General features: G+C 43.9%; 2 protein-coding genes across 2 annotated transcripts in view; both read right to left on the bottom strand.

The window, feature by feature from the left end:
* Positions 1 to 25,018, bottom strand: part of TSPEAR (thrombospondin-type laminin G domain and EAR repeats) — a 114,081-nt gene that overhangs the window by 39,811 nt on the left and 49,252 nt on the right. The window contains exons 3-7 of the mRNA XM_006898423.1: positions 10,096 to 10,334; positions 7,865 to 7,955; positions 6,972 to 7,128; positions 4,348 to 4,479; positions 2,865 to 3,091 (exon numbers count right to left, since the gene is read on the bottom strand). Coding sequence (XP_006898485.1) covers positions 2,865 to 3,091; positions 4,348 to 4,479; positions 6,972 to 7,128; positions 7,865 to 7,955; positions 10,096 to 10,334 — 846 coding nt within the window. The remainder of the gene's footprint in view (positions 1 to 2,864; positions 3,092 to 4,347; positions 4,480 to 6,971; positions 7,129 to 7,864; positions 7,956 to 10,095; positions 10,335 to 25,018) is intronic.
* LOC102845241 (keratin-associated protein 10-8-like) lies at positions 12,752 to 13,657 on the bottom strand. Its single transcript, XM_006898404.1, has 2 exons — positions 13,310 to 13,657; positions 12,752 to 13,057 (listed from the first exon to the last, which is right to left on the bottom strand). The coding sequence occupies exons 1-2, from the start codon at positions 13,655 to 13,657 to the stop codon at positions 12,752 to 12,754; spliced, it is 654 nt and encodes a 217-aa protein (XP_006898466.1).

The following is a 25,018-nucleotide window of genomic DNA, read 5'->3' as shown; positions in this document are numbered from 1 at the left end:
CTTTGAAAAGTAAAAGAAAAATTGTTTCATTGTTTTACAATCCCTCCCCCCAGGTTCACTTCACTATGCAGCCTTCGTTCTGGACTCCTGTCATGACAATAATACCTAATCACATATTCCTTTTAAACAGTTTTCTCCCTCATCTGTTTCAATGTGGTATACATTATTTATCCCATCTTTCTCCCCTCAACCCTGATGTCAGTCCTGTTTTACAACAGTGGCCCTGTGCAATATTTGTCCTTTTGTGACTGAGATATTTCACTCAAAATGTCTGTATTCTTTAGCTCATTATTTCCACTACTCTCTGAAAGTTACTCCCACGTTCAGGAAAAGCTGTCTGCTCAGAAACGTTCATCATAACCTGGATAAATAGGAAACAAACAAACCTCAGTGGCCTGCTTTCTACCAGTAAGGATGTGGCTCATCCTGCAATGGTGTGTTCTGATGCCTCTCCAACTTAACTCATTGCTGTCAAGTCAGAACCGACTCATACTCTAACCTCTAATGGGTTTTTAGAACCTGTAAATCACATGGGAAGAGACTCTCTATCTTCTTCCCGAGGTCATGATGACAGGCCATGTGAAACCATAGAAGTTCCTTCTGGTAGAAAGTTAACAGGAGGCAAAGCTGCACGTGTCGTGTGACTCTAATTGGAACCAGACGCCTGCTGTGCTGTGCGTGTACAATGCCTGGCACTCGTTCACTCACTCATTACTGGTAAGTCAGAACCGGCTCATAACTGACCCTCTAGCAGATTTGTGGAGGCTGTAGATCAACGGAAGCAAACTGCCCTGCATTTTCCCTTTGAGTCTGTGGTGGACTTATACCACACCAGAGAGGCCTGGGGTTTGGCTTAGCAGTGCAACTTCTTACAGACTCCAACCCCAGAGCTCCCCAGAGCCCTGATAATTAATGTACTAAGGAAAGAACTGTGTGTTTATTTAGATTATGTGACAAAATATTTTCCTCTGATGTTACCTGGTGTAAATTTATAATTTTTTAGAAAATAGCTAGCCTTTTATTCACTTCATTGGTTTGGAGCATGCCTGGGAAGGGAGACAGCTGTAAGCTACAGGCACGCAGATGTTTTTGTCTGTTTTGCTCACTGCTCTATCCCCTGTGCCAAATCAGAGCCTGGATGGATGCAGGTCGCTTCAGGAAAGAAGATACTTTTGAGTGTCCCCTACCATCCATACTTGTTCCCCTTTAATTTGGCCTTTCCCATTGTGTGTACCCAAAGTCTGTGGAATGAGTAAAGGAAGAATCAAGAATTCAGATGTGTTCCTGTTCTGAACTGACTGCAACAATGTTGACTGTATGGACAGACTTCTGGTCCACACAAAATAAATTCAATAGCTCATTGTTGTTGTTGTTGTTGTTGTCGTTGTTGATTGCTGTCGAGTCAAGCACGACTTATAGAGACCCTATGAACGAAAGACCTGAAACCTTTCTATAACTATTGTTTCTCAAAGTTAATAGAATTTCTAGAGGCTTGTTGTTTAGGAAGTGGATGCCACTCTTGCTTCCAATCCTTTTTTTTTTTTAAACGGTCAACACTCTTGGGACCAGCAGTCAGGAAATCAAAAAACATATTGCGATGGGAAAGTCTGCTGTTAGGGACCTCTCTAAAGTACTCAAGAGCAATGGTGTCTCTCTGGAGACTAAGGTGCTGCACCTTATACAGGCCATGGTCTTTGCAATCACTTGTTATGCATCAGAGAGGTGGACAATGACTAGGGAGGATAGAAGGAGAATTGACACCTTTGAGCTGTGGTGCTGGAGAAGAGTATTGAATGTACCATGGATTGCCAAAAAAACAAACAGATTCATCCTGGAGAGGATTAAACCAAGCAACTCCTTGGAGGTAAGGATTCTGGATTCAAGGATTCGTCTGACATACTTGGACATGTTGTAAAGAGATGTCCTTGGAGACGGACATCATGCTTGGGAGGGTGGAGGGACAGCGCAGCAGGGGAAGGCCCTCTATGAAGTGGATTGATTCAGTGACTGGGATAATCGGGGTGGGTGTGTCAGAGGCAGTGTGATTGGCATGGGACAGAGCAGGGTTTAGGGCTGTTGTACATAGGGTCGCTATGAGTCATAAATGACTCGATGGCACATAACAACAACAACAATTAATTTTAATGAAAATTTCAAACCTGTCTTAAACTGGGAGCTCCACCAAACACTGTCCACCATGGGTAAACATTACGCCATTTGACACTCCAATGACACAAGGTTCAGCATCACAGCAACCCCAGGTTACCTCAGTACAGCATATTGACAGAAGAGTGCTGGAACACTTAGAAGAATGTTCCTCCAAAATAAAATAACAATGGACTTTTAAATGCAAAAGCCCTCTGAGGGGGTGTGTGTCTTGTTGACGCTAAACAAAAGGTTTAAAGGAACTTCCTAAACGGTGTAAACAGTTCATGTATTCCCCTGCTAACTACAAGGCTGCAAGTTTAAATCCACTCACAGTTGCTTCAATAGAAATTCCTGGTGATTTACTTCCAAAACCAGCCACTGAAAACTTTACAGAATAAGGTTCTACCTCCACACACAATGTCACCATGGGCTGACATCAACTTGATAGCAATTGACCAATGGCCAGAAATAATGGCTAGAAATAGGACCATAGAACTGGACACTATCAGAACTGGAAATTATCTTGTTCTTACGTCCTCAAAGTCACATTTGGAATTGATACACATCATTAAAGACAGATAACTTTATATCTCTTTAATAACCCAAATAAGATTTTCAAACCCTGAGCAATATTTTACCTGGAGAGTCTACATGAGGAGAGCATTTAGGCTCTGAGGATATCCCCAAGTTAGAAAGAATCGAGAACGCAAACTTGCCCTTTTCCCAATGGTGAAATGTCGCCAAGACTGTGCTTGCTGCGTGGGGATGGTCTGATAGGAAATGAACTGCCCATCCGTCCACTTGTAGATGGCGGAAGTGGATTTCCTGTTGGCTGTTGCCACGAAGAGCCCCACCTCGGGGATGATGAAGGCCTCAATGCCCAGGGTCTCTGAGGTGGTGAACAGGTTCTGATGCTCTTCCACATAGTCGAGCTTTTCTTTGGCTTGTGAAAGAAAAGTTAGGATTTAGCCAACATTCCCCTAAAGGCCAATCAATCAATCAATCTTCTTAAATGCACAGTCCCCAGGGGTTCTACCTATGTCTGACTCCCAAAGCATTTGCTTTCCTGTGGGGGTCAGTTTCACAAAACACTATTGGCCCCTGGGCTTCCTTTAACTCTGATAATCCAGTTGCCATGGTGTTGACTCCAGCTCCTGACACCCTGTGTGTGCTAAAGTAGAACTGCACCTCACAGCATTCTCAGGGGCTGAATTTGAGAAGCAGGGGGCCAACCCTTTCTGCTGGGACACGTCTGAGTGGATTTGAACCTCTAATCTTATTTGGCAGCTGAGCACATTAGCCGAGTGCTCTATTCAGTGGCTCTTGGAAGAGATTCAACAGCAATTGGTTTTATATTCTTATAGACAAGGCCAAATAGAGATTGCTTGGGCCTGCCATGAGTTTTATGATCCACAGAGCCCCAGATGATACTAACGGTGTGAAATATATAGGTTGCACCCTGATTAAAGAATTCTTCAAAGTATATTGCCTCTATAAAAGTTGCGCCCTAGATAAACTGCAAGTAAGAGAAGAGCCAGGTGGTGCAGTTAGAACCGTTTCCATTTCTGATGGACAACCCACTGGGAACATTTATCAAACCTGTACTGTCCTTCCCACAAGCAGGAATGGAATTCTGAAATGTTCAGCTGTAAGAAAGAATATTTTTAGGCTCTTGACCTTATTGTATCTTATTTATGACTTGGGATAGGAAAAATATGAAGAGAGAAGGCTACTGCGCCACCTTACAAAGGAAGGACCCTGCTTTTTTCTGCCACAGTTTGGAAGCAGTCCAGAGATACCAAAAGCCCCATGGGTTAATGTCCGTGGGTCATGCCAAGGGGAGCAAATGTTGCTGAGTTAAGTGCACAGGTCCGAGCACTGTTTCTTTTCCTCCTCCTTGATGGGAGGCCTCCCTGGCCAAAGTATACTGTGCTCTGAGTATTACATATGTCCTGGCTTGCCTGACAAGTCCTGATTGATAATTACTTTCCAAATTTTCAGGAGGATTCTAGTCTGAAAGACTTATTATGTGGCCATCAAGAGATAACCCAGGGCCATGCATTTATCAGCAGCCTGCCTATCCTACCATGCTGTGCTGCAGAATCACATGGGAAATGTGGATTAGGGGACAGTTGGGTGTCAGGGCCTAAAACCAAGAACCCCCATTAATCACATCCAAGACATCACCCCCAGCCTCACCTGCTATTACGGAGATCCACTCGCTGCCAACACAGAGATACAGTCCCTTCCGACCAACATCAAACCAGAACTGAGCGTCTTCCACTTGGGTGCAGCGGGGCTGTGCCCCTACAGTCACCTTCACATCGGTTTCTAAGTGAGAGACCAAGGAGGATGAGTGCCCATCGGACACGTGCTCTCAGGAGGAAGACTGAGGTGAGTGAGGGTGGGGGCCACATGAGTGCAGTCTTGCCTTTGGTTTTGCCAGAACTGGAACAATCCAACCCTTTCATGTCACAGATGAGTAAAGTAAGATGCACAGAGCCTAGCCATGTACCAGGATTGGCCCTGCACACAGGAAACTGGAATGCTTTTAAACCAGAACCAGTCATAACAGTCCAGCCCAGCCCTAGGAGCTTCCACTTCCTCGCTAACTGGGACTTCAAACCTATGTTCTCTGGAGATTTCATCATAACAAAGGCAAGAACCTTGTGCTTATTACAAAGGGAAGACACCATGCAGGCCCCAATCACAATCTTGCCCCAGTATGAAAGACCTGACTTTGTCTAAATGACACTTTTTCCCCCCAGCTAACTTTGTTAAGCTTCTTACCAAAGGAATCAACCAGTTTTCTAAAAGGAGCCCTAAGGTGAGACCAGGCTGCTCCTTGGAGGCAAGGATTCTGAGGCTCTGTCTAACATACTTGGACATGTTTCAATGAAAGATCAGTCCTTGGAGAGGGACATCATACTTGGGAAGGTGGTGGGGGACAGAGCAAGAGAGGAAGACCCTGGATGAGATAGATTCACTTAGTGACTGGGGTAATGGGAATAGGCATGTCGGAGACAATAAAATTGGCACAGGATAAAGTGGGGTTTAGGGCTGTTGCACATAGGGTCGCTATGAGTTACCGGTGACTCAACAGCACATAACAACAACAAAAAGCAAAAAAGGCTGACTGCTCTGCAGCTAACCAAAACATACGTGGGCTCCATGGAGAAATACTTGATAATCTGTTCTGTAAACATTGCAACTGAGAACACCCTATGGCAAAGCTTGATTTTGTCACGTGGAGTCACTCTGAGTTTTAATTGATCTGATAACACCCAAAATCAACAATATCTTCCTCATCTTTGGTCTCTGTTCTTGAGTGCTAGCCTTCTTTACTGCAGCAACTTGGCTTACCCCTAAATGAACCTCTCTGAAAATAGTTCTGATCTAATTTAACTTTAACCGCTTTGTATGTTTGCCCCCTCTCCTGTCCGTCCCCCAAAGGAATCTCTTTTCTCCTTTCCATCTTCCATAGGCGTCTGTTAAAATTCTTATTAATAATAGGTCCTTCTCCCCCTCTCAACATGTATAATTTATGGTCTGGATGCTTGTGTTTACTTAAATATCATTTACGCTGAGCTCTGTGGCACTTCTGCCCTGCTGTTTTCCAATAACTACACATCCATTGAGGACCAAACAGCATCCTAATTATGTCATTGTGCCTGTGACAAGGACAGGAACTGCTGCAGAGCATAATGCTGCTGTGAGGCCAGGATTATTAGGACATAAGGGTTGGGCATGCTCAGTGTGGAGGCCCCACTTTGAGGAGTCAGGTGCAGTGGGGTAGGACAAAGAGGGCTATAAAATTCTCCATGACCCTCAAAGGATACGTCTACCAGAAACCTCAGAATGTGAGCTTATTTGGATAAATATCTTTGTAGGTGTTATTAAAATAGAAATCTTGAGATGAGATCATTTGTCCTGAATGTCCTTAAAAGAGACAGAAACGGAAATATAGAAGAGTGTATGTGCATTTGGAGGTAGAGATTGGAGTGATGTAGTCACATCTCATGAATGCCAAAGTTCAAGCAACCCCCAGACACTGAGACGCATGGGAGGAGGGTCGACTCTGCTGGCACGTTGTTTTGGGACTAGTAGTTCTCAGAACTGTAATAACTTTCTGTCATTTTAGGTAGAATTTAGTTTGGCAGTTCCAGGAAACAAACACTGAGGGTGTGATTTAAAGAAAAGAAAAGAAAAGCAAGAGAAACACTGTTGGCTGCTGAGTTTCTGCTCTCTGGGGCTGAGTTTCTACACTTCAGGTTTGAATGTCTACAAGTGAGGGTTACAAACAACCACCAAATACTGCTCTGGGGGACACAAGAGCGCAGTTGGTGAAGGTCAAGAAAAGGTGAACTTTCTAGGATCTTCTCACAAACTTACTGTGTTGAATCAGAACTGACGCAATACCGGACTGTAGTGGGTTTTCAGAGGCTATGAATCACTTGGGAAGAGATTTTCCATCTTTCTCCCTTGCAGCTGCTAATAACCTATTTTAGGACTTTTGTAACTAGCCTGGAGGTCTTCAAAAGGGCAAATGTTTATCAATGGCACTGTCCAAGCAGGAGTTGAGTGGCTGCAGCTGGGACCTGTCTTTTGGGGTAGACCACCTCTAGTGCCTCTGGTGACACAACCTGCCTTCCTGCGAAGTATTCTCTTGGTCAGTGTTAGCATCTCCTCTTGTGTTGTGGCCACAAGGAGACAAATCTCCAGGAGAAGCCGATGAGGGGAGCCCTTGTTTCTTGCTCTCCATAAGCCAAGGTTCTCGGGGTGTCTACTGTTAGCATGGAGGAGAAGGACTACAGTCTACTAACCATAGGGATATTTTGGCACCTCGTTATCTTCTGGCTTCCCTGGGAGACCCTGCAGGATTGGAGGTATAGACAACACCACCAGCTCAGCGTTCATACTGGGGCACAGCTGGGAGGTGGCATCGGAGCCAGGCAGCAGGACCAGCTGCCGCATCAGACCCTGGAGAAAGAGAAGGAAAATTGATTCAGATCACTGGCTGCTGGAGACAAGTTCCGGACCACCACAACCAGGCCTACCTGGATCCTGGAGGCAGGAGTAGGCTCAGGGTGGGGGATCTAATGCTCTTTTATTCTTTAACACTAAGAGTTAATATAATCTGTCTGCGCACTTATCCACCTGTTTTACCCACCTATCCACCCATCTATCCATCTACCTATCCATCTACTCATCTACTTAGGCATCCATCCATCCATCCAAACAGTCACAAAATGCCTACTATGGATCAGGCACAGTTGAGAAACTGGGATATAGCAAGGAACAAAAATCCCTTCCCTCATGAGGCTTTGACTCTAAGGGGAAGAGACAAGTAAGAAGCAAATCCAATAGAATATGTTACTTGTCAGTGCTCTGGAGAAGTAATCAAACAAAGAAAGGAGGCTGAGAGAGCTTGGATGAGGAGAGTCATTTTATCAGAACAATGGGGCACAGGCTCCATGCTAAGAGGACATTTGTGGCTAGACCAGAGAAAGAGAGTGAGTGGGTCTGTACGTTTAAAAATGGGTTCCTGGAGGCAGGGACATGCAAATGTCCTGTGGTGGGCAACCGTCTAGTATCTTTCTGGAATGGTGTTCTCCCTTTTTCTGTTTGGCACAAATAATGATTTCTTAAAGCAAAATATGATGACAACAGGATTCTGGTGTTGGAAGGACTTTCCATGCCCAGCTTTCATACTCACTGTGAACAGGCCTTTTGTTCGTCTCCGGCTGCCGATGAAGAAGCGGGCTCCTCGCATAGAAAGGGTGGCTGGGAAGGGCATGTCAGCAATTCTGAAAACATTTCAGGGGAGTTTTAGGGTTCCAGGGGAGCAACGTTGCCTCTGGTTTGCTGTGTAAAGAGTGTGTGTGCTACCATGAGTGTCTTCTACAAAAGCAGAGACATCTAGTGGTTCTGTCTCCTTACAGGCCTCTAGGTGCTGTCCACAGGGGCTGATGAAGGTGCCCACACAGGTCCCTCAGCATGCCCACCCCGTGCTGAGTGCCCACATGCTCATGGGAGGCAGGGCGGACCAGAGGGTGCCAGCAAGCAGCAGCTCAGGTTGTGTTTGGATGTGTGAGTTCAGACACTGAGCTCTGGGGATGAAGCAACACCCGTGCTGGAGGGTGTAGTGTCTGACAATGTGTGTAGCCTTGGCCTTAGGGATCTTCTCAGTGCCTCGTGCCCTCTAAGCCACCATACTGTCATCCTTTGCTCCTGGAATTCTCTGTCACTCGGCAGCAATTGATTGTGGCTTGGCCAGCTTCTGACCTGCTAGTGTGGAGCATTCATTCTCCGCTCACATCACTAACTCCTGGGGCACAGACTTCTTGGTCACACCAGTCCTTGGAGACACTTCTCACAATGGTCAACAAGACTCCTGAAGTTTGAGGGGTCATGTCCGTGCTCCTCGCCTCTGCTCACTCTCGGCTCCAGCTTCCCAGGACTTTCCGCAGAGATGTGCTCAAAGCTAGTGACTCACTCCCATCAGGAGGCATTTCCTGAGGACTGCTTACTGCCAGTGGTCACAGCCTGGCCAACTAACACCAAGGGGACAGAAGCCACCTCAGGAGTATTCTATGGGTCCACCTGGTTAGACTTTGATACCCAGTTACTCGGTCAAACACTAGTCTAGATGTTTCTGTGAAGCCAGTTACTGTGTGATTGACAGTAGGACCCACCACTTTCTGTCATTTGGTGACTTACACGTTTGCTATGATGCTGGAAGCTATGCCACTGGTATGTCAAATACCAGCAAGGTCACCTGTGGGTGGACAGGTCAGAGAAACTTCCAGACTAAGTCTAGAAAAATATATGAGGCTATCTACATCTGAAAATAAGCCAGGGAAGACTTCATTGATTTAGAAATAAACACTTCCTTATAAAGCCCTTTAGATTGGAAGGCATTAAAGATGACACAAAAGAGATAACAAGTCATTCTGTTGTATGACATAGAGTCACTCTATGTCAGCGTTGACAGCCTTTTGGCTAGCAGTTGTTGTTGTTGTGTACTGTCAAATTGGAACTAACCCACTGCTGACCTCCCAGCGGGTCAGTTACTCTCATAGGAGGAGATTGCCCATTCTCCCTCAAAGCAGCTGGTGGTTTGAACCGCCTGCCTTTGAGACTGCAGTGTAGTTTCTTACCACTAGGCCACCAGAGCTCCACATTATGCACTGATTACATAATGTGGTTACAATTCTGTTAACAGAGCAGCACATTATGCACTGGCTCAACAGAGGTCCTTGCTTAAGGCATAGAAAAACGTAAAGCAATAAAAAACAGAAAGTAAGACTCAAAGCAAGTGTTCTAGAAATGCTCAGTTATGCTCATCCTAGGACCCTGGATTCCATAGTTTAGCTGAGTGGGAGTCAATTCACTTCCACTCCTGTCTTCTTGAAGGTCTCCTTCAGCTCTACATTCCTGTGACCTGAGTCACATCCATGCCCCCATCCACTGTGGTCCTTATGGAGGGAAGGGCTGGCTTCTAATCTGTCTGAGAGCCTCTCTTTCCCCGGCAAGTTTCTGCCCCACTTATGAGTTCCCTAAACCTGACCCAGTTGAGGCTTTCAAAGAGACCCCTGGATACTGTAAATGGCTTGCACTGGTCTGTTATCAGAAAGGTTGGCAGTTTGATACAGATGCCTTTGCATTTACTTCTGAAAACCCCACCACTGAAAACCTTACAGAGCACTGTTCTACCCTGTAACACACATGGTCACCGTGAATTAGAATTCATTCAATGACACTGGCTTCGGTTTTCTTTGGAGGGGCATTATGTGAGGGTGTTGCTCACTGACAGATGGGCAGAGGACAGTGCTGCAGGCAGGACTGGTGTGAACTGAAAGGGAAGAAGATGGGTCCCCCCTCCCTGGTGCTGTCAGACAGCGTCACCCCAGCACATGTGACCCTCTCCTCACACCCGGTACCTACATGTCCATGGGAAGGCCACAGTCCACCGTGAGGGAGAAGGAGCCTTCAGACACGGCCAAGACCAGCGTGTGCCACCGGTTGTCCGTGAGTGCCAGACTGCGGAAGGACACCCGGGTCTGCCAGGCCCCGGCAGTGTCCTCGCTGAGGAACAGAAAGTGCAGCTTGCTGGCCGAGACCCGCAGCCCCAGCAGCAGCGTGCCCCGCTCCTCTGCCAGCACCGTGAGCAGGTACTCGTTCTTCTGCAAGAGAGAGGACCGAGGTGAGGGGGTGCCAGGCATAGGGTCACCCTGAGCACCGACAACAGCAAAGCCCCCACCCATGACCATAACCCCAACACCGGCAAACCCCACTGCTCTGAAAAATGGCCTTTTATGCATTGAACTGTGTTCCCTCTACCTGCCATGGAGTTGATTCCAACGCACAGTGACCCTCCAGTGGGTTTCTGGGGTGTAAATTGCCCATCTGTCTCCCAAGAAGCCGCTGGTGGATTCGAACCGAGGGAGGTGAGTAGCTTTTGGGTAAGCAGCACAACTCGCTACAGTCTACATCACCTCTCTGTCACTTTACAATTAGGTGGAGATTCTAAGCCCTGGTACCTGTAGATCTGATCTTGTGTGGCAGTAGGGTTTTTCACATTTCCATTAATGAGGACATACCACTGTAGGGAAGGCAGCTCTGGAGGCCTAATGTTAAGGAGCTGAGCTGCCAACTCAAAGGCACAAAGTTTGACTCCACCAACTGCTGCATGAGAGAAAGATGGCCACATCCTTCCCGTGAGATTTGTGGCCTCTGAAAACCACTGAGAGGTCAGTAATGAGCCAGTTCTGACTCGATGGAACTTAACAACCACCACAGTAAGGTGGGTTCTAAGCCAATCCCTTTGAACTGTACTTTATGAAAGAAACAGAATAGACAGTGGAGAGAGAGGTGCTGTGTGAGGGTCTGCACTCACACACATGGGGAAACAGAGGGTTGGACAGGGGTGAGCCACAGACAAGGAAGCTAGACCCAGACCATGAGAAGACAAATCCCTGTTCTTTAGTCAGGCTCCTGCGACATCCATGTCAAAGCCACGCTGAGAGGCTAAGTCGGGGATGACACACAATTTATACTTAAGCTTAATGGCCATGTGAAAGGGTAAGAATCTAAAAGTACTAAACGTAAAGTGTAAAGGAGACACATTACATAGTTGTAGAGCATAATTTTCTTTTCTTAAGTATGCATCTTCCTGTGTGTAAAAACTTTAAGCCAGATTAATTAAACTTTTTTCTAAACAAATTGGATACTTCCCAGTTTAAAATATGAAGTTAAATGTGGAGTTGAAAATTTCTACTGCCGAATTCAGCAACGTCCCCTTGGCCTCAGTGGGTCCTTATGCTCCTGACTGTGCTGGGCTAGACACGACCACTTGAACCTCGCTGTGAGGAGGCAGAAGAGCTCCGCAAAGGGACCTGAGTGGGGATGCCAAGCAGCGGGTGAGGGACTTGGAAGCTGTGAGGGCAAGTCCCTCACAGCGAGGGTCTGGAGCCTCAAGCAACCCCAGGCAAGGGAGCTGGCAGAGTGAGTTGATGTCACACTAGGGCTGCTACTGTTGTTAGATGAGAGTGGAATAATACTCCTGGGAACCCTGTCCTGTCCTGTGCCATTCTCATCTTCACTGACCAACGTGAGCCCATTGCTGCTGTCACTGGTGGTTCTCCTCTCTTCATTGACTCTCCACCTTTCCAAGCACGATGTCCCTTTCCAAGGAATAGTCTCTCCTAACAACATGCTCAAAATATACGAGTTAGACAAAGCCATCCTTGCCTCCAAGGAATACTCCGGTCACATTTTCTCTAAGATATATCTGTTTGTTCTTTTGGCAGTTCACGGAGTAGTCAGCTCTCTTCTCCAACACCACAACTCCAAGGTATCAATTCTTCTGTCATCTTTATTCATCATCCAGCTCTCAGGTAGATTGAAAAGACAATATCCTAAATTAATGTGCCTTAGTCTTCAAATGGACCTCATTGCTCCTCAGTAATTGGAGAGGATTTCTGAAAGTGGAGCTTCCCAATGCGATACATCTCCTGATCTGACTGCTGGTACCAAGTGTATTGATTGTGAACCCAAGGGATCTCCTTTAGTCACCATGTTCACAATTTTGGGCTCAAGGGGCCCATGCAGAATATGAGTCTTTCTGGGTGGGGCCTTACTCCCAGACACCCTCCCAGAGGAGTTAGGCCTCTGTCCTATGACATCTGAAGTAAATTACATATTCCTTGAATGCTTTGTGCCAGAGATAAACCAATGTCTGATCAAAACCATGTGCTCTCACCCTGTGAATCTGATGACAGAAAAAAGAGAATCAAGTGATTAAAAAGAGTTTATTCAGGAGCTCAATGAGGTATTGACACGTCAAGGTCCTGTGTGACACAGAGTCCAGAAAGTGAGAAGAAAGGGGGCAGATGGAGGTAAAGACTTAGGAGGAGCAAGGCTGGGAGCTCCTAGAGGGTTGAGGGACAAAGGTCACATAGGGACCCTGGAGATAGAGAGGTAGCCTGTCCTTGGGTGGATGCAGCCAACTAACAGGTTCAGGACCTAGACTGAGAGAGGGTGGGAGGAATATAGCCACTGAGGGACCTGGAACCCAGCTGCTTCTGTGAGCAGTGCTTGGTCAGTAACAGGACTTCTGGCCACATGAGGGGACACAGCAGGCTGGCTTGCACACAGGGCGGCAGATGAGGGACATGCAGGAGGAATTGGGGGCACAGCAAGAGGAGGTGGGCACACAGCAGGCGGGCTTGCACACAGGGTGGCAGATGAGGGACACAGTGGAGGAGGGCTTGCAGCAGGAGGAGGAGCAGACAGAGGGCTGGCAGCAGGAGGAGGCTGTGCAGGGACTGGACTCACAGCAGATAGGTTTACAGCAGAGAGGTTCACAGCACACGGGCTTGCAGCAGAGAGGTTCACAGCAGATGGGCTTGCAGCACACAGGTTCACAGCACACAGGCTTGCAACAGAGAGGTTCACAGCACACAGGCTTACAGCAGACAGGTTCACAGCACACAGGCTTGCAGCACACAGGTTCACAGCACATGGGTTTGCAGCAAACAGGTTCACAGCAGATGGGTTTGCAGCACACAGGCTTACAGCAGACAGGTTCACAGCACATGGGCCTGCAGCAGATGGGTTCACAGCAGATGGGCCTACAGCAGATGGGTTTGCAGCAGACAGACACACAGCAGCCCTGCTGGCAGGGGCGGGAAGTGCAGCATGAGGACTGGCAGCTGGACTGCTGGCAGCAGGAGGGCTCACAGGAGCTGGTGCAGCCTGACTGGCAGGGACTGCACCCACAGCTCACAGGGGTGCAGACCAGTGTGAGATGAGAGGCTGGGGCACAGCAGGTGGGCTTGCAGCAGGAGGACTGGCAGCAGGTGGGGGCACAGCAAGGAGGCTCACAGTGGCTCTCAGGACAGTTTTCCCAGGAGGAGCTGCGGCTGCCATAGCTCCTGTTGCTGGAGCAGACGGACATGGTGGAGGCAGCTGGAACACAGGATCTGGGGTAGCAGGTGTCAACCATGGTGGAACGGACGGAGGAGGTGAGCTGGGAGGAAGGTGAGTGAGTGAGTGAGGGAGTGAGTGTGTGAGTGTGTGAGGTGCTCTGGGCTGTCGGAGCTTTTATATCCCTTTCTGGCTTGTGCTGTTCCAACAAGAGGCTCAATCAACAAGCCTCCCCTTCCCTGTTGTTGTTAGAACCTGGGTGGAAGCCCTCATTAATGCTGTTGTGTTCCCCCTCCTCCTCCCCATTAATGCTGCTTTGTTTATACAAAAGAGGTTGATCAGCATATAAACTCCTGACAAGTGTTGACCTTGACTGCTGTCTGGCTCTCACAGGGAACATGGAAGAGTGGTAAACATGTGCTCCTGGAGCCCCCTGCCTGTCCAAGCCACCCCATTCTCTGTCATGTTGCAGGAGAGGAGGCCACAAATCCAGTCTCAGTCGCTGGGAATCATGGAGCTGAAAGTCAAGCCAGAAAGAAGGACCCTGATCGCTGGCAGTAGGATATATCTTCCCCCTCCTTCCCACCTAGCCTAAGACAGAAGCAGCAAATGGAAAGGCCAAGAATTCTTTAAAACCCAGCACAGAGTAACAGAAAGGACAATATCAAAGCAAAAACTTCAAAGGGTGGAGGGAAAGCCCCAAAAAGGCAAATAGGATCCAGCCAGAAAGAAAGACAAAAAGGAACAATAGAAGAAAAGGCCCCAGAGTAGAAGGAAATATAGGTCTTTAGATTTAAAATTCTGATGAAATATGTATACAATGAATGGAAAACCATGGTTGTCAGGACCTGCTGATAAGATCTCTGACATTAAAACATAACAGAGGGAAAAAAACCAACCCTAAAAGTGTTCCAAGAGACTTGCATCCTATGTGCACTCAACATAAGTGCCTGAAGAAAATGAAATAGAATCCTCAGAGTATAAGTGAATAAAATGACTTAGGATGTGTAACTACACTAACCATTCATCCTGTGTGCAAATAGTTCAAGCATTTCAGAAAGACAGCTGTGCTGGAAGTTTGCACTTACAAACTATCCATGAACACAACCTGAGTGAAAGTGGTCTGGCAATACAAAAGGCCTATCAAAGAAGAGTGGAACTCAAAATTGATGAAGAACAAAAAGAAAAACATATGAGCAAAAATGTAGGTTCCAGTTCTTAACTCCTTCAGGGAAAAGCAGCAGAAATACTTATACCTGTGGAGCAAATCAGAAGCTCTGATCTTCTAATTTGTAGGGAGTTGCACTGCTAACTCAAAGATCACGGCTCTTTGGCCTTTCAAATCCACCAGCAACTCTGAGGGAGCAAAATAGTAAAAACCGCCCAGCTTGTTTCCAAGGAGTCGGGAACCTACTGGAGGGTCAGCTCTGAGGCAGTTCTGACTCCTTGGAAATGAGGTGGGTGTTTTCAGTTCTTATAGAGTAAACCACTGTTTGCTTGTCTTCATTTAATTTTTTAGACACAATTCTAGAAGTTTTGACAAACACAAAATATCCTTTACTCACAAGGATGCCATGCAAGTTCATCACCCGCCCCCCCCCCAAATTCCCTTGTGTTCTTCCGTCGTAGCAGCTCCTCTCCCTCATCCAGAGTCTACGGCAACCCCTGACATGCCATCACTATAATGCTATCTTTTTTAGAATTTTATATAAATGGAGTCATACAGTAATTTGCTTTTTAAAGCTGGTTTTTTTTTCATTTAGGAAAATGCATTTGGCAACCCTCTGTGTTGCTATGGACATCAGTGCTGTTGTTGTGAAGTGTAGTTAAGTTGGGTACAACTCATCGTAACCCTATGAACAACAGATATGAACCCTGTCCTATCCCTCACCATCCTTACCATCCTCAACATATTTGAATCCAATGCCGCTATCAAGTCATCTCATTGAGGCTCTTCCTCTCCTTTGTTGACCCTTCACCTTTCCAATCATAATGTCCTTTCCAAGGAATAGCCTCTCCTAACAATATATCCTAACAACAAAGATAGGGACTGCCAATGACTTCATCTTACTTGGAGCCACAATCAATACACTTAGTACCAGCAGTCAGGAGATCAGGAGACATATTGCATTGGGAAAGTCTATAGTAAGGGACCTCTCCAAATTATTGGGGAGTAATGATGTCAGTTTTAGTCACATTCTTACCGTTCACTTGCTATGCATCTGAAAGCTGGACAATGATTAAGAATGACAGAAGAACTGATGTCTTTGAACTGTACTGTTGGAGAAGAGTGCTGAGGTGCAGCCAGAGTGAGTGCTCCTTGGAGGCAAAGATGATGAAGCTTCGTCTCACTTACTTTGGGTATGTTGTTATGCGAAGTTGTTCCTTGGAGAGCAATATCATGCTTGGGAAGTTGGAAGAGCAGCAAAAGAGTGAAAGACCCTCAACCATGTGAAGTGACATGTGACTTTGAGTGTGTCAGAGATTGTGAGGATGGCACAGGATCTGACAGTATTTAGATAAGTTTTTTATAGGAACACTATGAGATGTCCTTGACTCAACAGCACGTAACAACAGCATATCCAAAATACATGAGACAAAGTTTCACCATCTTTGCCTCCAAGGAACATTCTGTTTGCACTTTCTCCAAGATGTATCCATTTGTTCTTTTGGCAGTCCATAGGATATTCAGTACTTTTCTCTAACACCATGACTCAAATGCGTAAAATTTTTTCCTATCATCCTTATTAATTGCCAAGCTCTCAGATGCATAGCAGGTGACTGGAAAGACTGTGACTTGAATCAGGTGATAGTTTAATATTTTTACTAGGGACAATTGGCAGCACCATGATAGATGGAGAAGATATTGGGATTGTTAACAATTTCAGCTTGCTTGGCTCCACAATCAACACTCTTGGCACCCGCAGTCAAGAAATCAAATGATGAATTGCATTAAATCTTCTCTCAGGGACCTCTCCAAAGTGCTAAAGAGCAATGCTGTCAGTCTGGAGACTAAGGTGGACCTGATAGAGGCCATGGCCTTTAAAATTAGTTGCTATGCGTCAGAGAGCTGGACAATCACTAGGGATTATAGAAGAAGAGTTGATGCCTTTGAGATGTGGTGCTAGAAAAGACTACTGAACATACCATGGACTTCTAATAATTCTATCTTGAAGAGGCTTGGATTTTGAAGCTCTGCCTCACGTACTTGAAAACAACCCCGTTATTTCCTCACCTTTTCATCTCAAGCATAGTAGATCATGTGATTGTGGGATTCAAAATATCCCATGCCAATCCATCTCATTTTGCTAATGCCCAATATGTCAATATTTATGTGTTCCATGTCTTTCTTTACAATGTCTAGTTTTCCTACAGTCATGCTTTTCACATTCTACGTACCAATTGTTATTTTCTTCTTACAACTGCTTCTTCTCTTTTGAGTTTCCAAATTTGAGGGCTCAACTTCAGTTGCCTTATCTCTTATCTACTCAAGTGTGCTCTGCTGTACATAGGGTTTTCGAAGGCCTGTTATATTTTGGAAGTGTATGGTCAATCCTTCTTCCTAGTCTGTCTTAATTTGGTTTCTTAGTGTTAGAACAATATTTGATAGGCAAGCATTTTTACCTAGCAGATGAAAGACACTTTAACCAATACATTCACTGTCCCCTTACCCCTGTCTCACACAAGCACATGTGACTTGTCTCTTTCCTTTCCCTGTTAAATCTCCATTCCTTGCACTCTTGGCTACCTGGTCAAAGCCTCCCTTCCACAACCAACTCTTAATATGATCACAAGTCACTTCTGTGAAGCCTGGCACCACACACTGCTAATGGTCTCTCACGCTGTTGTCTATCTCTTGTTTAGGAGGATATAAGTCCAAATTCCATGTACCAACTTCAGGAAAAGATTTTTGCTTGAGGTAAAAATTACTTTGGGCATGTGTCTAGGAGAGACCAGTCCTTGGAGAAGGACATCATGCTCGGAAGGGTGGAGGGACAGTGCAGGAGAGGAAGACCCCAGATGAGATGGATTGATATAGTATCTGGGGCAATGGGGGTTGGTGTGTCAGAATTAGTGAGACTGGTTCAGGACAGGGAAGGGTTCAGAGCTGGTGTATATAAGGTTGCTATAGGTCACAGGCAACTCAACAGCACATAACAACAACAACATACTATATGAGTTGTTTTTTATTTAAGCCTCTTAATTAGAGTCAACAAGACCTCAGAGAGGGCCTTTGTATTTAGAAGCCAGTTGTTATTATATTTTGGGGAACATCTTTTAAGTGGTACAGCATTTTTTCTGTCAATATGCTGTACTGAGGTAATCTGGTGTTGCTGTAATCCTGAACCTTGTGTCATTGGGGTGTCAAATGGCATAGCCATTACCCATGGTGGACAATGTTTGGTGGAGCTCCCAGTTTAAGACAGGTTTGAAAATAGAAGTGGCATACACTTCTTAAACATCATACTTCTGGAAACTCTATGAACTTTGAGAAATGATGATAGGAATAAAAGGGCTTCAGGTCATTTGATCATCGGGTCACTATGAGTCATGCTTGACTTGATGGTAATCAACAACAACAACAACAACTCACATACTCTGGGCATGAGGCCATGAGGGATTTGTCCTTGGAGAAGGACATCCTGCTCAGAAGGGTGGAAGGACAGGGGAAGAGAGGAAGACTCCGGATTAAATGCATTGACCTAGTAATGAGAACAATGGGGGGTGGGGGTGGGGGGTAGGTGTGTCGGAGTCTGTGAGACCAGCTCAGAATAGGGCAGGGTTCAGAGCTATTGCATATAGGGTTTCTATGAGTCACAGGAAACTCAATAGCACATAACAAAACCCAGAATTCTATGATACAGCTTTGCTAGCTTATCTAGATGAAGGACATTTTGGATGCATCCTTTTTAAATATTTATGATCAAAGTAACTATAAACCTGTGTACAGATCACCCCCCCCCCCATGAAACTAGATTTATATTCTAGGGTAAAAATTTATGAGTAGGGTTGTTGAGTCATATGGTAAGTGAATGTTTAACTTAATAAGAAGCTGAACTATTTTACAAAATGACTGTGCCACTTTGTATCTCTACAAGCAATGCACAGAAATGTTAGTTGCTTCATACCCTGGTTAGTGTCTGATGTGACATTTGTTTGGATTTTTTTTTCTTCTTTCCTATTTTAGGCATCTTACTATGGAAAAGTAGAGGGTCAGTGAAAGAAAGACCTTCATTAAGATGGATGGATGTAATGACTGTAACAAGGGACTTGAACATGGCAATATTTTAGTACTTGTCATTGTTAATCATACAATCATGGGGATCTGATTTCTTGTTCACAGGGTGCCTATGAATTATGGTCAACTCAACAACAACAAAAGGGGTTTTATTAAAGTTTTTATTTGTACTTATGACTAAAAATACATTGATTATCTTTACATGTCCTTATTTACCAGACTGTTTTCTAAAGTGGATGTCAATTTGTCAAACTGTGGCTGCTTTGTATGCTGTGAGGCTGGAAGCGATGCTCCAGTATCCCAAATATCAGCAGAGTTACCCATGGTAAACAGGCTTCTGCGGAGCTTCTAGACAAAGGCCAACTACGAAGCAGGTTTGGTTGTCCACTTAAGAAATAATTGGCCAGTGAAAACTTTATGAATAGGGGCAGGACATTATCTGTTACAGAGAGAGAAAATGAGCCCCTCAAGCTAGAAGGTGCTTAAAATACAACTGAGGAAGAGCTGCCGCCTCATAATAGAGTCAGTCTTAAAGATGTGGTTGGAGTAAAGGCTTCAGTACCTGCATCAGCTTGTTGATTGACATTTACTGATAACCACGGCTCAAAATAACTATAAATATACACCTATAATCAGAACATGGAATTTACAAAGTATGAACATAGGAAAATTGAAAACATCAAATAAAACAAATAAAAATAAAAATCCTAGGCACTACTAATCTTACATGAACTAATATGGGCTGTTTTAAATCAGATGATCAAATGAGCTACTGTATTTGTAATGACAGGTTAAAGAGAAATGGTGTTACATTCATTTTTAACCAAACAAAAATTCAATATCCATCCTGACTGATGGCTTAGTGGATAGGAGGTTGTGCTGCCAACTCACAGGTGTTTAGTTCAAATCCACTAGCTGCTCTGCAGGAGAAAGATGGGAAATCTCATCCTGTGTGATTTATAGTTTCTGAAAAATTGCTGGAGGTGTTGGTTCTGACTCAATGGCAATGAGTTGAGTTGTTAGTGTATCCTGAAATAGAACATTGCCAGTGATAGGATGTTATCTATACACATGAAAGGAAGACCTGTTAGTGTGGATATTATTCAAATCTATGCACCAAAGCCAATTGGAAGCACCATGATAAGTGGAGAAGAGATTAAAGTTGTTAACAGTTATGACTTGCTCAGCTCTACAATCAAAACTCTTGGCACTAGCAGTCAGGAAATCAAAAGAAAAATTGCATTAGGTAAATCTTCTGTGAGAGACTTTTCCAGAGTACTAAGAAGAAATTATGTCAGTCCAGAAACTAAGATGCATCTGATTCAGGACATGGTCTTCGCAATTACTTGCTATGCATCAGAGAGCTGAACAATCACTAGGGATGACAGAAAAAGAATCGATGCCTTTCAGTTGTGGTGCTAGAGTAGGGTCTTGAACATACCATGGACTGTCAAGAAAACAAATCGATCTGTCTTGGAGAGGGTGAAACCAAGTTTCTCCTTGGAGGCTATGATTTTGAAGCTCCGCCTCACATGCTTTGGGCATGTGGCCAGGAGAGACTGGTCTTTGGAGAAGAACATCATGCTCAGAAAGGTGGAGGGACAGCATAGGAGAGGAAAACCCCAGATGAAATGGACTGATACAGTAACTGCAGGTGGTCAGAGTCAACAACATGCACCAAACACTACAGGGTTGCACAAATTGGTAGGTGGAGGGAGGGGATGAAGGAAATGCAAAAGATCTGGAGGGGGCCTGAAAAGACTGGATAATGGGGGGCATAGCCCAATGGTGATTAATTTTATAAAATACAATGTGTGGGAATGATTGTATGAAACAAAGTCAATGAAGCAAAGTGGGGAACTTTTTAAAAATAAATTAAACAATATCTTGGCAAGCTGAAGGAAATGATTTACTCTCTTTTCAGGTTTTGGTTACTCATTGTGACATGTAATATAATAAATTGGACTGGGTTTTAAAAAGTGGTCTGGCAATCTGTTTCTGTAAATACTACCTCCAAGAAAAGCCTATGGAGTAGTTTTACTCTGTAATATACAGGATAACCATGAGTTGGGTTTTAACTTGACAGTGACTAACAACAAGAACAATGGGAAAAGAACTTCAGTTGATGAAAGACATTAGCACATAGACTCAAGAATCATTAAAGCAAAAGAAAAGAAAGCTTACCTACGCACATTGACCTGAAACCCAAAGATAGAAAATACCTTTTTCAACATAGCCAGAATAGGTGGAAGAACTGCCAAGTACAGCCAGTAATACACAATCTAGAGAGGATAAAATTGATGAATGGGATTTTCTAAAGAATAAATCCCTGTGCACATCAAAAATATTTTCCAACAGAGTGAAAAGAAAACTTACTGACTGGGAAAAAACATTCAGCAATACCATTTCATACAAGGGTCTCATATAATAAGTTTACAGAATCCTACAGGGCCTCCACAAGAAAAAGACTGATAACACAATTGCATAATGGGCAAAAGACACAGAAAGACTTTTCACAGAGAAAGATATTCAGATGACCAACAGATACATGAAGAAATGTTAAAAATCACTGGCAATAAGAAAGATACAAATCAAAACCACAATGAGATACCATCTCACCCCAGTAGCAGTGGCAAAGTTTAACAGGACAGCAAGTAATAAATGTTGGAGAGGATGTGGAGAGATAGGAACTCTTATACACTGTTGGTGGGATTGTAAAATGGTATAACCACTCTGGAAGACTGGTTGGCATTTCCTCAAAAAGCTGAACATAGAAATTCCATATGACCTAGCTATCCCACTGCTTGAAATATAACCTGAGGAAATGATAACTGAGGCACAAATGTATATTCATATACCAATGTCCATAGCAGCATGATTCACCATCCCAAGAACATGGAAATATCCTAAATGTCCAACCACAATCAAATTGATTGAGAAATTGTTGTACATTTACATGATGGAATACTACGCAGCACACAGGAGCAATGATTTTGAAAATCACTACCTAACTTGTGAGGGACTGGAGAGCATTATGCTAAGTGAACTAACTCCATCCCATAAGGACAAATACTATATGAGACCATTATTATAAAAATAGAAAGATGACTAGTAAAACAGGTATGAGGATCTAAAATGGATTGTGGAGGGTGGGAGCAGAGGGGTGAGGATGAGCAGGGAAGTGGAGTTGTGGTAATCATAGAGTCACACAATTTGATGGGTGAGGCCAGGGATGGGTAAAGGAAAAGGGAAAGATCTGGTGGGGAAAACCGTGTATACGAACCTTGTAAGTAAACCAGTATAAAACAATAATTCTATTAAAAAAATACAGACTGGATAAGCTATGCCCCAAACATTTTGATGTACAGCTTTACAACTAATATTATTTACAATAGATGCCCCATGAAAAGACAACTTTGAAAAAAGCATTTTAATCACATGTTCTTAGAAAAACATACCTCTGTTATTGCTTTGTAACTATCTTGCAACCACATGAATAGCATAATAAACTAGCAGTTATGGACCCTTAAAAAATTGACAGATGACTTCTCAATAGATAGATAGTAGCTAGAAGACAATGGAATTAAATCTTGAATGTGCTGACAGGAAATAAACATTGAGCTAGAAATAAACACTAAGGAAATAAACAAATACTGTGAGGGAAGACTCTCCTCTATGGAGGAAGGATAATTACATTCTTATGTAAGCAAATGCTTAGTGAGTGTGTCACCAGCTAGAGCCACACTTAAGAAAATATTAAGAAGAGTTTTAAGACAGAAAGTAGATTCCTTTCTTTCTTGATACGGGCTCTTATTACTCATTCTTTGTTAAAATGTTGTTCCTGCTCTTTTCTCTCACATCTCCTTCTAGGATTCCAAGCATATATACATATCTTTTTTTTTCCATTGGTCTTTTTGTTGATTGCTCCCTTTTCTCTACTACTCATTCTTTTTATCCCTCTGTGCTTCAATACTGATATTTTCTTTCTTCATCAATCTTCTTAATTTATTTATCAAGCAAGGACATTTGTAAAGAAAAGGAATGTGACAGAAGATACATAGGTAAATCTAAATGTATATTGAATGCATAAAGTATCTTACAAATTTTAAAATATTTATCAAAATAAAACACATGGCAACAATATCGCAAAAGTTAGGAGGGATCAACAGAGTTCAAAGTACACTGGGAAATGGTGAAAAATCTAATTATCCCACTGGCAAAATTGAAAGGATCCAGAAAATATCCATAGAAGGTGAAAGAAATACATAGATCCATTGTATCGAAAAGAATAGGGTGATGTCCAGAAGGTAGCATGTAATCAGGAATTGATGGTATTGAAGGAAAAACTCCAGGCTGCACCAGAAACGCTGGTGGAAAACAAAGCCCCAATCATTAATGGAGCTGTCCCTCCTCTTTTTGAGTCATGCCCCATGAACAAACGTAGGTCCTTCATTGGGTAAAAACTTGACTTCATCCAGTCATTAAAGACAGATAATATTTTGAGAAGGCAGCTTTTTCCTGGTTTTATTTTGAGCACCTTCTATTTCAGACAGGCTAGGTTCAGGTAAACTTGTTCAGGGAAGATTGAGATAATAAAGGTTCTGTTTTAGAGTTTAAATCACAAAGTGCATATGATTAGTAGAAACTAAATTTGGCAAATCCAGATGTCATCTTAAAACAACTCTCATGCAATCCCCTTTCAGATCTCCAGCCACTCAAGCAGCCATACCAGTCTTCTACCCATACCCAAGGAAGTTTCTCTAATACCTACACCAAATGCAAAACTGATTGGCATGGATGGAGTCAGAAACAATTCATGGCTGACCCTCTAGCATGTTTTCAGAGGCTATAAATCACAAGGAAAGAAATTGCCTATTTTTCTCCACTGGAGCCACTCATGGATTCAAACTACCAGAGAAGAGCTGTTTTCCGATTAACAAGTGCAACCCCCTATGGATGAAGCCACAAGAACATTCACACAAGACTTTAAAATTGGAAAAGGAGTAACCTCCTTTGAGAACTTTGGTGGCCTAATGGTAAGGATTTGTGCTGCCAACTCTAAGGCACATGGGTTGAATCCACCTGCTTTTCTGAGTGATGTAGAAAACCTCTGAAAACTCACATGGAAGGTCAGCTATGAGTCCATGTTTCTGTTGTTATGTGCCATCGAGTTGACTCTGACTCATAGCTACCCTATGTACAACAGCTCTGAACCCGGGCCTATCTTGAGCCAATCCTTGGTGAATGGTTTCTAGCAATTAACAAGAAGGAGAAACCTTAACCGTTTTTTCTTATTGCATCTATGCCAAGTTTGTAACAGGAGCTGTGGTGCCTTAGTCTATAGGGAGGTGGCCCCTCTTACAGTCTGAATTCACTAGCAGCTATAATAGGGGACAAAAAGGGCAACCTCCTCTTGTGTGACTGACCACCTCCAGAAACTCGCTGGAGGGACAGCATGAATCAGTTCCAACTCCGAAACAGTAGATTTTCAGGGCTTTTTTTTTTTTTTAGGATTTGTTGTTGTTATTTTTTTTTAAATTAGGTAGAGACAACTTTTGAATTCTGGTAGAAACTGCTCTGATAGCAAATTTTCTTGTTTCCTCACTCTCCCCTCACCCCCTTTTCTTATAACCTGCCAAATAAGAACTTTCTTTTCTATTGTAACAAAGTATTTTTTCCCTTTAAGACAGTTCACATGAAGGAGACCTGTCACAAACTGTTCATCCTAAAGCCCAGACACACCCTCTAAAAGGAATCGAAGGATTAGGCTAGTATAGACAGCCCCAGGTGTTCCTTCCTGAATAACCTTTAATTTGACTAACAATTTCTCTTTTAAATTATCTACCAAAGCTTTTAGATGCCACACATGCATTGAAGAAAAAAAGAATAACCTCTACATGGCCTTCCAAAAGAAGTATCCTTGAAGAAGAAGCCTCCAGAAAATGCCCCGTGATGACAAAGCTACCGTGGACACCTAACTGACAGACTCCTTCTTAAAGACAGTTGTGTGTACTATTTGCATAATATTGCCTTTTCCAAGAAAATTCCACTTTTCCTGTCATGTTGTTGTCGTTATGTGCCGTCGAGTCTCTTGTGACTCAGCGACACTATGTACAACAGCCCTAAATTTTGCTCTATCCTGTGCCAATTGCACTGTCTCCGATACACCCATCCTGATTACCCCAGTCACTGAATCAATCC

Source organism: Elephantulus edwardii, unplaced genomic scaffold, assembly GCF_000299155.1.
Source record: "Elephantulus edwardii isolate Elephantulus edwardi_28Jun2011 unplaced genomic scaffold, EleEdw1.0 scaffold00228, whole genome shotgun sequence".
Taxonomy (NCBI): domain Eukaryota; kingdom Metazoa; phylum Chordata; class Mammalia; order Macroscelidea; family Macroscelididae; genus Elephantulus; species Elephantulus edwardii.
The sequence above is the reverse complement of the archived record's forward strand: the minus strand, read 5'-3'. Positions and strand labels throughout refer to the sequence as shown.